Source organism: Nansenia antarctica (genome assembly GCF_963989245.1).
Source record: "Nansenia antarctica genome assembly, chromosome: 2".
NCBI classification, from domain to species: Eukaryota; Metazoa; Chordata; class Actinopteri; order Argentiniformes; family Microstomatidae; genus Nansenia; species Nansenia antarctica.
Genome location: NC_137675.1, coordinates 51,105,120 through 51,117,350, shown reverse-complemented (window position 1 = coordinate 51,117,350; position 12,231 = coordinate 51,105,120). Strand labels below are relative to the sequence as shown.

The 12,231-nt window shown below is 44.2% G+C and overlaps 1 protein-coding gene across 1 annotated transcript in view; it reads right to left on the bottom strand.

Annotated features, from left to right (window-relative positions):
* The window catches only part of LOC308151069 (ubiquitin carboxyl-terminal hydrolase 43-like), a gene marked incomplete at both ends in the record, with an annotated part of 89,760 nt that extends 79,166 nt beyond the window's left edge, over nt 1-10,594 (bottom strand). Inside the window, 2 exons of the mRNA XM_080523880.1 lie at nt 2,547-2,696; nt 9,980-10,594. Coding sequence (XP_080380006.1) covers nt 2,547-2,696; nt 9,980-10,594 — 765 coding nt within the window. The remainder of the gene's footprint in view (nt 1-2,546; nt 2,697-9,979) is intronic.
* Nucleotides 10,595-12,231: the final 1,637 nt, after the last annotated feature.

Here is a 12,231-nt window from a genome sequence, read left to right as displayed (position 1 = left end):
GCAAACAGACATTCTTAATGGCTCAGTGAACTGAGGAACACACACATGCTCACTATCACACACACGCACACACACACACACACACACACACACACACACACACACACACACACACACACATTATCATTAGTGTCACTTACACACATCCATGCACCCACACATTCAAGAACAAACCCACCCACACACTGAGGGAGCTCGCATTGACAACCGCACCTCCAAACATCTGTCTAGTGTCTACCCCTTGTACTGCACGTCCTTATGTGAGTTAGGGTAAGGTTAGGTTTCAACAGACCACAGGTTTGCTCTTTTGCTATTTCAAAGATACAGTGTCAAGTTCAATAGCAGGAATAAAGAGCAGACTGTTTTGTTTTTTTCCATTATGGTCCAGGTTTTGTCACGCAGTAAGCTGTGCTCATGGTCCAGAGCGCACCATTTACCCTCCCAAAACCATAGTAAAAACAATATGACTACAGTTGAATGGCCAAACATGGCCAAAGATGGTTATTCATGTGTGCACATACCCATTTGGTTAAGACATACAAATAAAGTGATGTATTGTCTTGGGAGTCTGAGATTTACAGTAAGTTCCCAGATAAAAGAAGAGCTAGGATGATACAACAGCATAAATCATTGGAGATATGCCTCCGGGAACAGGGACACAGATACAGTGTAGATTTATTTGACTCACGAACAGCGAATTTAGCACTTTTTATAAATCATTCCATTGGTTATCACCCTGATAACACTGCAAAAAGAAATGTATAAAATATGTTTTTTAATAATACATGAAATTCCCAGCTAATAGCGCACAGTGGAAGAGATCAAAGTGGTATTTGGGGGGGGTGTCATGCTTCAGCATGGCCAAAGGCCTCCCTGGAGGAGGAGGCAGAAGCATGGAGGAAGGTATCAAACAGAAAATCACCACACTTTTAATCTACACGTCCTCAGGCTCCACGCTGCAAAAGTTGCCCATCTTTGATAGCAGCACCAGTCATTTACTGGAGCATAGAGCTAGTCGACATAGATCTACGACTACCCCTCATAACAGACATACAGACAAACAAGCAGGTAAGTCTCTCAAACAAATCCAGAAATATGTCTGTGTCAGTTGATACCAACCAAGTGAGAAAGCTAGCTCAAATTCCTCTTAAGAGAGCTTTCACGTCCCAAACATCAAATCCTTCGCTTGACTTCTGACCAAAGTGATACAAAGTGCTTTAAATAGAAACAGATCGGTAAGCAACACAAGCTGGAGGGGGGATAAGTCTGTTGTGTATGTGTGATGCTGTCCAACTGTTGTACTGAAGCACAGGAGAGAAAAGAAAATATGCTTCGCAGCTACTTTCCAATCACACCCCAATCAGATTCATAGTATCAGATAACAACAGAGTGCTTATTGAGGCCATCAAAGAAAAAGCTCAAGATTATATAGTGTAGGTGCTATAGGTTAGGGTTAGAAACGTCACAATATAGTGCAAATGTAAAAATGTTCAACTGGATGGCCTTCTCTCATCCACACATAAAATGCTGCTTAATCAAACTGCTTTCTATCATATTTGGCGACATGATTTGATATTTGGGTGATATGAAATAAAAGTGATTAGCAGACAAACTGGAAAATTGTCTATTAACAGTTGAGGTTTATTGTTCATACGTTTTCACGTTTGCCTGTTGAACAGCAGAGAGATGCATCTCCAGTGCAAACCTGGTCAACCACCAGCAGCTAGCTGACTAAACCAGGTGCAAAAGTTGTGCATCTGTTAAACTCTGCCCATTCACTTTTTCGAAACCAATTGGATTTGTTCTGCCCTAATCCAATCAGATTCTTTCTGCCCTTAAAACAACGTTCACTACACTTTGTCGACCTGCAACAGAAAGGGTTTATAATAAACATGAGGTAAGTTTCTCAGTAGCTGTAACTATCTACCGTACCTACGACATGGAAAGAAACATACTAGCATGCTAAGTGGTTTGATATATCTCATCTATTGTGAGATTTGACTAACATTATTGCAAATGTGGTACAGTACGGTGACTGTATCGACCGCTGCATAAACTTCTAGCTGATTTAGCCTCATGTGTCATTGATTAGATATGGTTGGATTTACGTGTAGAGACACTAATGGATTATCGACCAATAGCCACATCCCACGTGGATGTGGGAAATCTCTTCTGATTCCCCTCGACTAATTTCAATACGTTCCAAATCAAATCAAACGATATTCCTTCACAGAGACTATTGTGACGCTTAATGATAACAACCTATAGGAGAGCTGAACAGAATTTGAACAGTATTTCTTAAGTAGGTGATCTGTAACTTGGAAGGCAAATCACTGAAAGCTAGGAGGATCTAGCAGATGTTTTGTACTTAATTCAAGGTTTGTCGGCCACAGGTACAGTATAATTGGCACTTGTGTCCAGAGGTCGCAGGGTTCAGCCAATGGGAATGTGTGTCACTGAAGGCCTACCCATGGAAACAGAACTCATAGAATGGAAATAGCCCATCAGACTATAGACACACCAAATAAGGTCTGACACACTCTTACCCTGCCCGGAGCTGCGGCCATGTTGTTGTTGTTGCTGCAGGACGCCAGGTTGACGTCCTCGTGAACACGGTCCAGGAGCCAGAGGAGGAACTCCAGGGCATCATGTTGGGAGTTTCCTCTGAATTGTGATCCATACTTGGACACTATAGTCTGGAAAGAGGGAAAATGAGAGGCACATTGTCAATAGAACAGAATAGAATAAAACAAAGATTACAGATGTCATGCTGCCCACTGTTTATTGGAGCAGTCAATGTATAGAGCTCAAATGTCGAAATTGGTGAATGAGTGTGTCTTCAATAAACCAGGAAAACAGATTAGCTGCTGTTGTTTAATAAACATCTCAAATGGATACTTATGTAGCTCAAATAGAATACAGTGCTTATACCACACACGCCTGTAAAACTTGTCTAAACGCATGAATCACCTTCGGCTGAAAAACAAAACAGCAGTAGACTAATTCAGTTCCAAATCTGACAGTTTGTAATGCACTGGGGAGCAGCTGGAATACCCAAATTGCATTACCTTGCAAAGCTGTCGGTTTATTCGAAGCCAATCTTGCCTACATAGAAATATGAAACACACGCAGTGCAATATATTCACTGACTTGGTTAACTAAGATGTGTGTGTTGGTAGAGTACACCTGTGGATGCACACGGGATTCCTTCCTCCAAAAGCTCTGTTGCTTTTTCCAGTGGTAAAGTACAGACAGTAAGTGGACCCACACAGTGTCAATCACAGGCTCAAAGCCCCTTCTCTCTCGCCACAGCACGCTGATCAGAGGGGATTCTTGAATTGCAAATTTGCACTAATGCTCTTCACGCTTCCCTCGGTGCCCGCGCTCTGAGACAAAGCTATTTAAGGTCCTGGGGCAGAATATTCTCCAAACACTTGAAGCCCAATCAGAAGTGACCTGGGAAGGCTGAAACTGAACCCCTTTACGGTGTCTCACGTTCGGATATTCAAAAGACGTTTTTTTTCACACACAACTTGAAATAGCCTACTGTTACCCTGTCCCTATGAACTTAAGTAACAGTTTTGAAGTGTTCTTCTTTTCTTTGTAAGAACCCAACATCAAAACAAAGACATTCTTTAGTTATCGCCGCGCCACAAGAAACGTAAGTTGAGGAATACACACAGTAAGCCCACACTGATCACAACATAGTCACGAATCTGTGATGTAAGAGTATGAGTGGCACACGACTCAATTAAGCAGGAATTAGCCGTGTGAACTGCAGCGGGCTGCCTGGAGGAGCTGTGGCAGTAATGAGAGATTATAGAGAGGACAGGCGCCTGTGATCATTGCTTAATAATCCCTAATATCAGCCACACGCTGCACAGTGCCCGTCTAAGTCTAGCTATCCCATCATCGCAGAGCGGTTGGTTGGTTTCGTGCAACCTGTCTGATAGAACACTGGGGTAGGAGTGGGAGGAGGAACTGCCTGGGCTGCAACTCATCATCAAGGTAGGTAATTCAGCTGAGCGTTGTACAAAGTGAACACAAAGTTCATAAACAGAGGGGAATCTAAGGATACTGTGGTATATTTTGACACACACACACACACACACACACACACACACACACACAAAAACTGTATAGTATAGGCCTGTATAATTTGTCTTTTGACTTGCATAGTTCTGTCAGGATTCTCCTGGCAAGGGGGGTTTTATGACCTAGCATTTCTTTGTCTTAAGGCCATATGGTTAAGACATTGTCCTTATATGGTCATCTCAGGATGACTTCCTGTGACTCCCCCTGTCCCTTAATCTGAATGACATCATATGTGGGACTGATCTCTTAATGTGATAGGCCTTTTCGTTTTGGGGGAAAGCAGCCTCTTAACGTTGTCTTCGTTCCCGTCCCCTCTGAGACTCAGACACAAACAAAGCAAAGGTGAGGTGTCTCCCCACCCAAGTCTGTCCAGGGCCCACACATGTGTACACACCGTGGTCACAACGACGATCACGTCACGATCATAGCCATTGAGTTGTGCAGACAACGCCATCGTCCAGCTCTTCCAGTGCCAGCAGCAACAGTGTGTTCCATTGTGGCCAGAAAATAAACCGCAGTATGACATAATGGGCTCTTGAAGACTGGAAGGCCAGTTGTGGCATAAACAATGATGTCTACAGTACATTGCTTAGTACAGTTTTTCCCCTAAATGTCTATCATAGGGAGAGACGGGGCGTACAATTGAGGTAAAACTGTCTAGAATATAAGAAACATACCAAATACAACATTAAAACGAACCCTAACCCTAAATTAAACAACGCACTCCAAGGACATATAATGCTATAATTGTAAGCTGTCACTATTTGCAGTTCTCCCAAGATAATTACAGTAATCATTGTCAGTGTCCAAACGTGGCAATTGCCTCAGAGACATAATTAATACTGTGGACGAGGTCCTGCCATTGTTTTCTATGTGATAGGCCTATATCTCGAGAGGTCATATTGATTTGATTCGATTTCTCTTTTGTGTAAAGTGTACAGTTAAAAGTACAGAGCCCATTATGATAACACATGAAAGCATTATGCAGCACTTATTTCCAGTGTGGTCTTTGTGATCTCACTGTGTTACACATGTCGGGTTGCAGTGGTGAGGACAGGACTCAAACTGGCTACAGTAGACTGCTCCAGGCCTGCCAGTCCTGTCTAGATACAATGCCTCCTCCATCAACCTGACCGTCCCCCCAGCCCGTCTGTCCACCATGGGGTTTAGAGCCTTCAGCCGCTCCGCCCCTCGCCTCTGGAACTCCCTCCCCCCCGACATCAGGAACATTGATTCAATCTCCTCATTCAAAACCCACCTCAAAGCCCACCTGTTTACGCAGGCGTATCCCTGTTGATTTACTGTTCCCGTGCTGCTCTGCTGCTAGCTATGTTTATACTGTATATTTCTATGTATTTTGTATTTTGAATTTTTTAACTGTTTTTAAATTTGTTGTACGGCGACCTTGAGTGCCATGAAAGGCGCCTTATAAAATAAATGTATTATTATTATTATTATTATTATTAATGCTAGGGCTCATAACTGTCACTGTAACTACATTAGATGACGTCTCATCGCTACACTATCAGTACTCATACAGGCAAATCTGCAAATAATTGTGGCATGAAGAATGTGACACAAAAGTCCTCCTTTTTAAAAAAACTATGTTTGTGACCTTGGCTCTGTGGCTCCGTGGTTGTATCAATTCATAAGCTGTTGATGGATGATAATACAACAGACAGTTGAATCTCTCTGTGACTTCTCCGTGTCACTTCCTACTATAGTGCCATTCTTGAAAGCCACAGCTGGAAACCGACATTCTAGAAAGCGGCATCAGTTAATCATTAAGGCCCAGCTTGGAGACCCCAAATATTGACACATTCTTGAAAGATAGCGTCACTGTCACCATGATGAGATGAGATAACGAGATAACATTTATTGCCATTTATGCATACACATTAAGCATACACATATTGGAATTTGATTCGGCGTTACAGTAAGAGCATTTCTAAATGCAATGCAAACAAAACAACACAGGACAGACAGCAATGCAGACAGAACACAACAAACTGTAAAACCACGGCTGCCATATGCGGCGCTGTATAGTCCACAGAATACTGTAGAGAAGGGAGGGGGGGGGTGGAGCGGGGTGGCATGGGCAGGGGGAGGGAGGAGTGGGGGGGGGTAGGTATGGGTGGGGGGAGGGAGGAGTGGGGGGGGTAGAGAGATAAGGTGGGGTAAAGTCAGTTCACACCAATATGGCCTCGGAAAGAAAAAAGGATGAGGTCATCACAAAAACATGTCAATCACTGAAATGCCTTAGCCTCCCAACAAGGTCAGATAGCTAATCTATGTAGGAAGGACTGACTAGGGAGGCATCCATTCCTGCCCTGGCCCCTGTCCTAGGCCTCTCCTCCATGTTATGGTAACCCATACACAAGTTGTTGTCCAGTAAATTGTTTGAGTTTCTGTCCATGGTCCGACCCTGCGCAGTAGTCCTAGTCTTTCTCTGTGCAAACACTGAAATCTACCAGGAGCGGCTCAGATAACACAGTAGGCCAGGACACACTGGCAGTTCCCCTTTAAAAACATCTGTTCTGGAGCCGGTAGTCAGTATGGACCCCTCGGATTGGGCCGTGACAGGCAGGACAGGACATGAAGACTGAGAATAATTTCAAAGTCGCCGGCAGCACTTAAAAGCTAACCTTCGATAAAAATGTACGTAATCCCCCCCTGCTCCCCCTCCCTTCATGTCCCCTGTCATGCCAGGTGCTGCTGGAATGTGGCCAATCCTCCTACCATCAATTTTGTTTAGTTTTTCTCCCGCCTGTGACGACTGTTCCGGCCGACCGACCCAAGAGGAAGTCGAGATCGAGCGACGTTCACTGTGGGGAACTTTTTCCTTTGATCAACCAAGGGTGTTTTGTACATTCACTGTCTCTTCAAAAAACAAGGCAACTGATGGATTAACTAAGTGTCCTCTTGCATTGGGTTGCCCCTTTCCATCACTTTCAAATCTAACTTTACACAGTGCATATTGATTAAGATTATTCTACATGTAAATTGCATAGGTTCAGTTATTCTAACCCTAACCCATTAAATCGGTAATTGGTTTTCGTGACTGTAAACATGGACTACTTGACAGTTTATGTACACCGTCATTGTTATAAGGTGCGGTCTGTACCTACCTTAGTATGTAATGTGCCGCATTTTTATCAACCACCTTTATTCTCAACTAATTGACATTGAGTGCATAAAGATGTGTTTGTGTGAGGCACAGGAGTTCCAATGGTTAGATGTACTTCTTCTTATCCTCCTTCTCTGCTGTTCTTTTTCAACGCTGTTGTCTGTTGTCTGTGTCTGAATGAGGAGTAAGCTACAAATGAATTGGCCCCCAGTGGGATCAATAAAGTTGTCTGAATCTGAATCTAAATCTGAATCTGTTCATTAATCGCCTTGGACTCATAATGACATGTGGAGTGATTGATAATGATCATAATTATGTTAACTGGAACATTTAAGTGATGGGGTAAGGTTTTAGAATTATAGTTTATAAATGGTTTGTGTTGTCTGATTCTCCCGGTGATGGTCATTATGGTCACCGAACTACCAGCCAAGCGCACCCAGAGAACACAGCAAACATCTCATCACATGAGAGAAGGCGTTGAGCGTTTTTACACAAAGGCTATCTTGAGATATCGACTATGCTGATTACATGTTATTCGCTTAGATTGTTGTACTCAAATGATTTGCTATGAAAGACCCATGGGACGTGACCATGCAGGGTGTGGGGTTGGGTAGGATGTCCAGAGAAGTGGGAGAGATGCACATTTCTGGAAGAGAGAACCGTCACTGCTCTAAACTTGTGCTCAGACCACAGAACACTGGGCCAAGAAAAAACAACCACAAAGTAACACAGTTACGATTGATTCGTACCTGAGACCTGTCTGACAGGCAGTGCGCCACTGACTGCACAATAAAGCTAATATAATCTGTGGATATAATCGTTGGCAACTCTCTCGATCGGCTACTTTTGACTACTCAGGGAAAAACTTCACCAACAACCCCTTTACTTCCAGTAGCCTACACTAAGAAGAAGAGGTTGGCAGTTGGATCGAGTCTTTCAATTTCTACAATACAGGGCCAGGGAATGCCGGTAGCTATAGTATTCTTACACCCCTGAACAGCAATTAGCATTTCCAAGAATAAACCCACTGTAATGTGTTCCTTTTGCCTTCAACTACCGGTATATGGCTCACAGAAATCCAGAGAAAAGTGCTGCAGGCGCAGGATTGTGATGATGATTGTGGGGGTTTTCTCCTAAAGAGGGCAGGGTCGGAACGCCTGACGGTACCTAGATACGCTACTGCCACAAATGATCCACAAGAAACGCAAACAGTGGCTTTACACATTACCAGGTCGGCCTGAACTGTGCTGCTCTGTGTGGGCCCCTCATTGAGTATGGCACGGAATTGAACATACAGCCCGACAGTCTGGAAAAGGCTTCAGTAACTTAACACATTACAGGGTTGACCTGAACCATACTGTCCTGGCTCATATACTGTATCACTATAGGATGTGTAACCAGTCATTAGTAGGCCAGCCCAACACAGCTCAGCTTGGTACTGTACTAGTGTACAGTAGTTAGGGTATCTGACTCCTTCAGTGCAGAGTTGGTTAGGCCTAGTTTTTCCTATACCATGACATACTATGTAGAACAAAGTTTTTACTTTTCAAAACCCTAGCCCACTGTAATGTAGGAATAACTTCAGGTCACAGCCAGGTAAAAAGGTGTGATTGATGCTCATTACACCTGTGAATGGAACATTTCAGGCACATTTTCCCAAAGCTGTCATACCGTAGGGCAGGCTATACTCAATACACAAGGGCAATCAAAAGGTCCAATCCATCACACACACACACACAAACACAAACACAAACACACACACACACACACACACACACATTGTATTGTTCACAAGGTTGTTTCTTTAAAATCAGTACAGCAGGCCCATTGTCTACTTTCAAGGTGGTTGTGTTCTGTGTGACTGACTAGCTGACGGAGCAGAGTGCAGACACAGCACTGCAGCCAGGCACCTGGTGACCCCACGCCCTCAGGTTCTGGTGACCCCATGCTCTCAGGTTCTGGTGACCCCATGCTCTCAGGTTCTGGTGACCCCATGCTCTCAGGTTCTGGTGACCCCATGCTCTCAGGTTCTGGTGACCCCATGCTCTCAGGTTCTGGTGACCCCATGCTCTCAGGTTCTGGTGACCCCATGCTCTCAGGTTCAGGTGACCCCATGCCCTCAGGTTCTGGTGACCCCATGCCCTCAGGTTCTGGTGACCCCATGCCCTCAGGTTCTGGTGACCCCATGCCCTCAGGTTCAGGTGACCCCATGGCTCTGGTGAACCAAACCTTCTCTTCCATGTAAGGCACACACTTCTCATACAGTTTTGGGAGGCCCTCTTCTGATAATGCAACATGTCATAATTTACAATAATACTACTATGCTTTCTTAGGACTTTGCTGACCTATCAAGTAATACTTTACAGTGTTGATTAGTACGGAATTATTAGTGTAAATACAGTGTTATTGTAATTATTACCAGTGTAATCGTACTTACAGTTACACTGTATTTACAGGTAAAGGTACACAGCAATTTAACCACTGTAAAATATAAGTTACTTTTATGTTTATGTTGAGGTTTCACATCAAATCTAGGGCAAGGTGCAATCACGGTATTGCACGCACCTGTATCTCAGTTGGCACTACAGCAATGATCTCGACTTCTCCCCTTGGACTATGACCGCGGTTGTAACCCACAACATTATAGCAGCAGCGTACCACATATTGCTCCAAATTCGATTCTTTGACAGCCACACATCATGACCAGTCCCAAACCTTCACAATTACTTTTTGAATACTGGTAATAGGCTACGGTACCTTGAACTCCACTGACAGTTGCGGAGTGTATTCCAAAGTCCACAGTGCCCGAACAAGTGATGCCAACTGTTCGGTCACCTCACCCTTGGCATGGTGAATTTCTTCACTTTTAACAATCCCATTCATTCTCCTTCGACTCAGATCCAACTTGTATCGGTCCAAGCCGAGATACTCCGCCAGCAAGTCAGTGTTGCTCAAGCACTGGACCACGGCGTTCATGAAACAGGTGTTCCCGTGGTTTTTCAGACCCAGCACACCTGGAATGTGGTCGCCGTAGCACCATAAAAGCCTCTCTCTCACCGAGAAGCGAGAAGACGTTGTTGAAGTCTTTTTAACTGCATGATCTCCGGTGACATGGGATTCCTCTTTGAAATGTCCTGAGTTGGCACTGAGTGTGCAAGGTGTACCGTCCCCAAACCCCCCATCGTCGTCCTCCGCGCCGACGTCGCCAGAGTGGGTGAAAGTGCCCAAAGTTTTAATAATTTTGTTCATAAAACTCCCAACTGACTTGAGTGATTTCTTTCGAAAAAGCCGTCCCGGGTTCTGTTTCTTTTCTTTGAGCTTGGCTACCTTGGTAGTCGTTGTTTCTTCCCTTACTTTACTCTGTTTCTCCATGGCTTTATATTACTCTGCCGATGTGTCAGAATTCTGGTATTAACTCCGATGTGTCACTTTTCTGCCGAGATTTCCCACCCGGGTACCGTGCGGACAATACACAAGCGCACAGAGGTGACACCATCGCGGAGCCAAGGCACATCAACACATAACGCTTCGTTCCAGGCAGTAAACGTGTCTCATACATTCCTACACTTACTCCAAGCATTCAGGACTGTGGAGAGTGAAACTTGACACAACCTACACTTCACCATATTCAACATTGCACACACAAGGTAGTGTCTTCCACTATCAATTGCAGCCGAAGAACGCGCGCTTCCCATCGCTACGAATTTCGCATCGGGAGAGGCGTGTATTCTGGATGGATATTGTGTGACTATTCCCTCCCACTTTGATTCCAGCGGGCCCTTCTCATGAGAGTTCTGTATGCTAATATAGTGCATCAAGCTGGCGCATCTTTTCGGGAAAAGGTTAATCATGTACATGTTTGTAATTTCCCTTCATTACAAACAATGTTCCCTGCTTCAGTTATTCTAACACACACACAGACACACACACAGACACACACACACACACACGCACGCACGCACGCACGCACGCACGCACGCACGCACGCACACACACACACACACACACACACACACACACACACACACACACACACACACACACACACACACACACACACACACACACACACACCATTCAGTGCAAAGGAAATATATTAAACGCCCAGGCAGAAATGGAGAGACTGAAATATGTGAGCAAATTGGTTGCAATACTGAATGAAATAAAAACAAGCATCACCACAAATACTAAGTTTAACATGTTTTTTGGTTCATGACAAAAAAGATATGTAATAAAACATGTCTTCTCTAATGTTGACTTATTAACATTTAAAAGTGTTTAAAAATCTCCCATGTCAAGACCATCTCTCCTCTCCAGTGCTGGTCTGAGTGTCAGGGAGGAAGGGCCTTCTGCCCAGGGTGTTGGGATGGGTGGGATCTACCTCCACCGCAGTATGGCCCCATCCGCACTGGTGCTGATCACATATATGTTGAAGGAGCAGATCCTCATGCTGGAGATGCTGCCACTGTGCCCAGATCTTCACCATCTTGTCATCACCACACAAGGTAATACATTCTAATGGGATAACAGCATTGTATCTGTTTCATTTCATCTATTGTCAGTGCAGTACAATGGGAACACTCTCTTATCTCAAAAAGCCTTGATGAGTGACATGTGTGAGACAATGGAGCGCTGTGGCGTGTGCCTCTACTGGGAGAGAATAGATTTAAAAAGTGCTAAGTGTAAACCATACCTGTCACAAAATGGTGTCCCTCGAGTGTCACGTGCGTCCATGGATGCCTCCTGAGAGGGAACCTTCCAGTTCTCTTCCAGTAGCCAATCAGTATCACGAACCATACAGTAGGAGAGGTAATACTACAAGGCTTCATGTGCGGTACACAAGGCTTTTTACAACATTGTAAAATAACCAAGACCACTCATTAAACACCAAACAACACAAATGTGTAAAGATCTGCCAAACTGTTCGCACATGCTCATTATTTTGAACAGTATTATGCGAACAGTCAGTCCTTGACAACTCGGTACTCATTATTCAGACTTTCCAATGA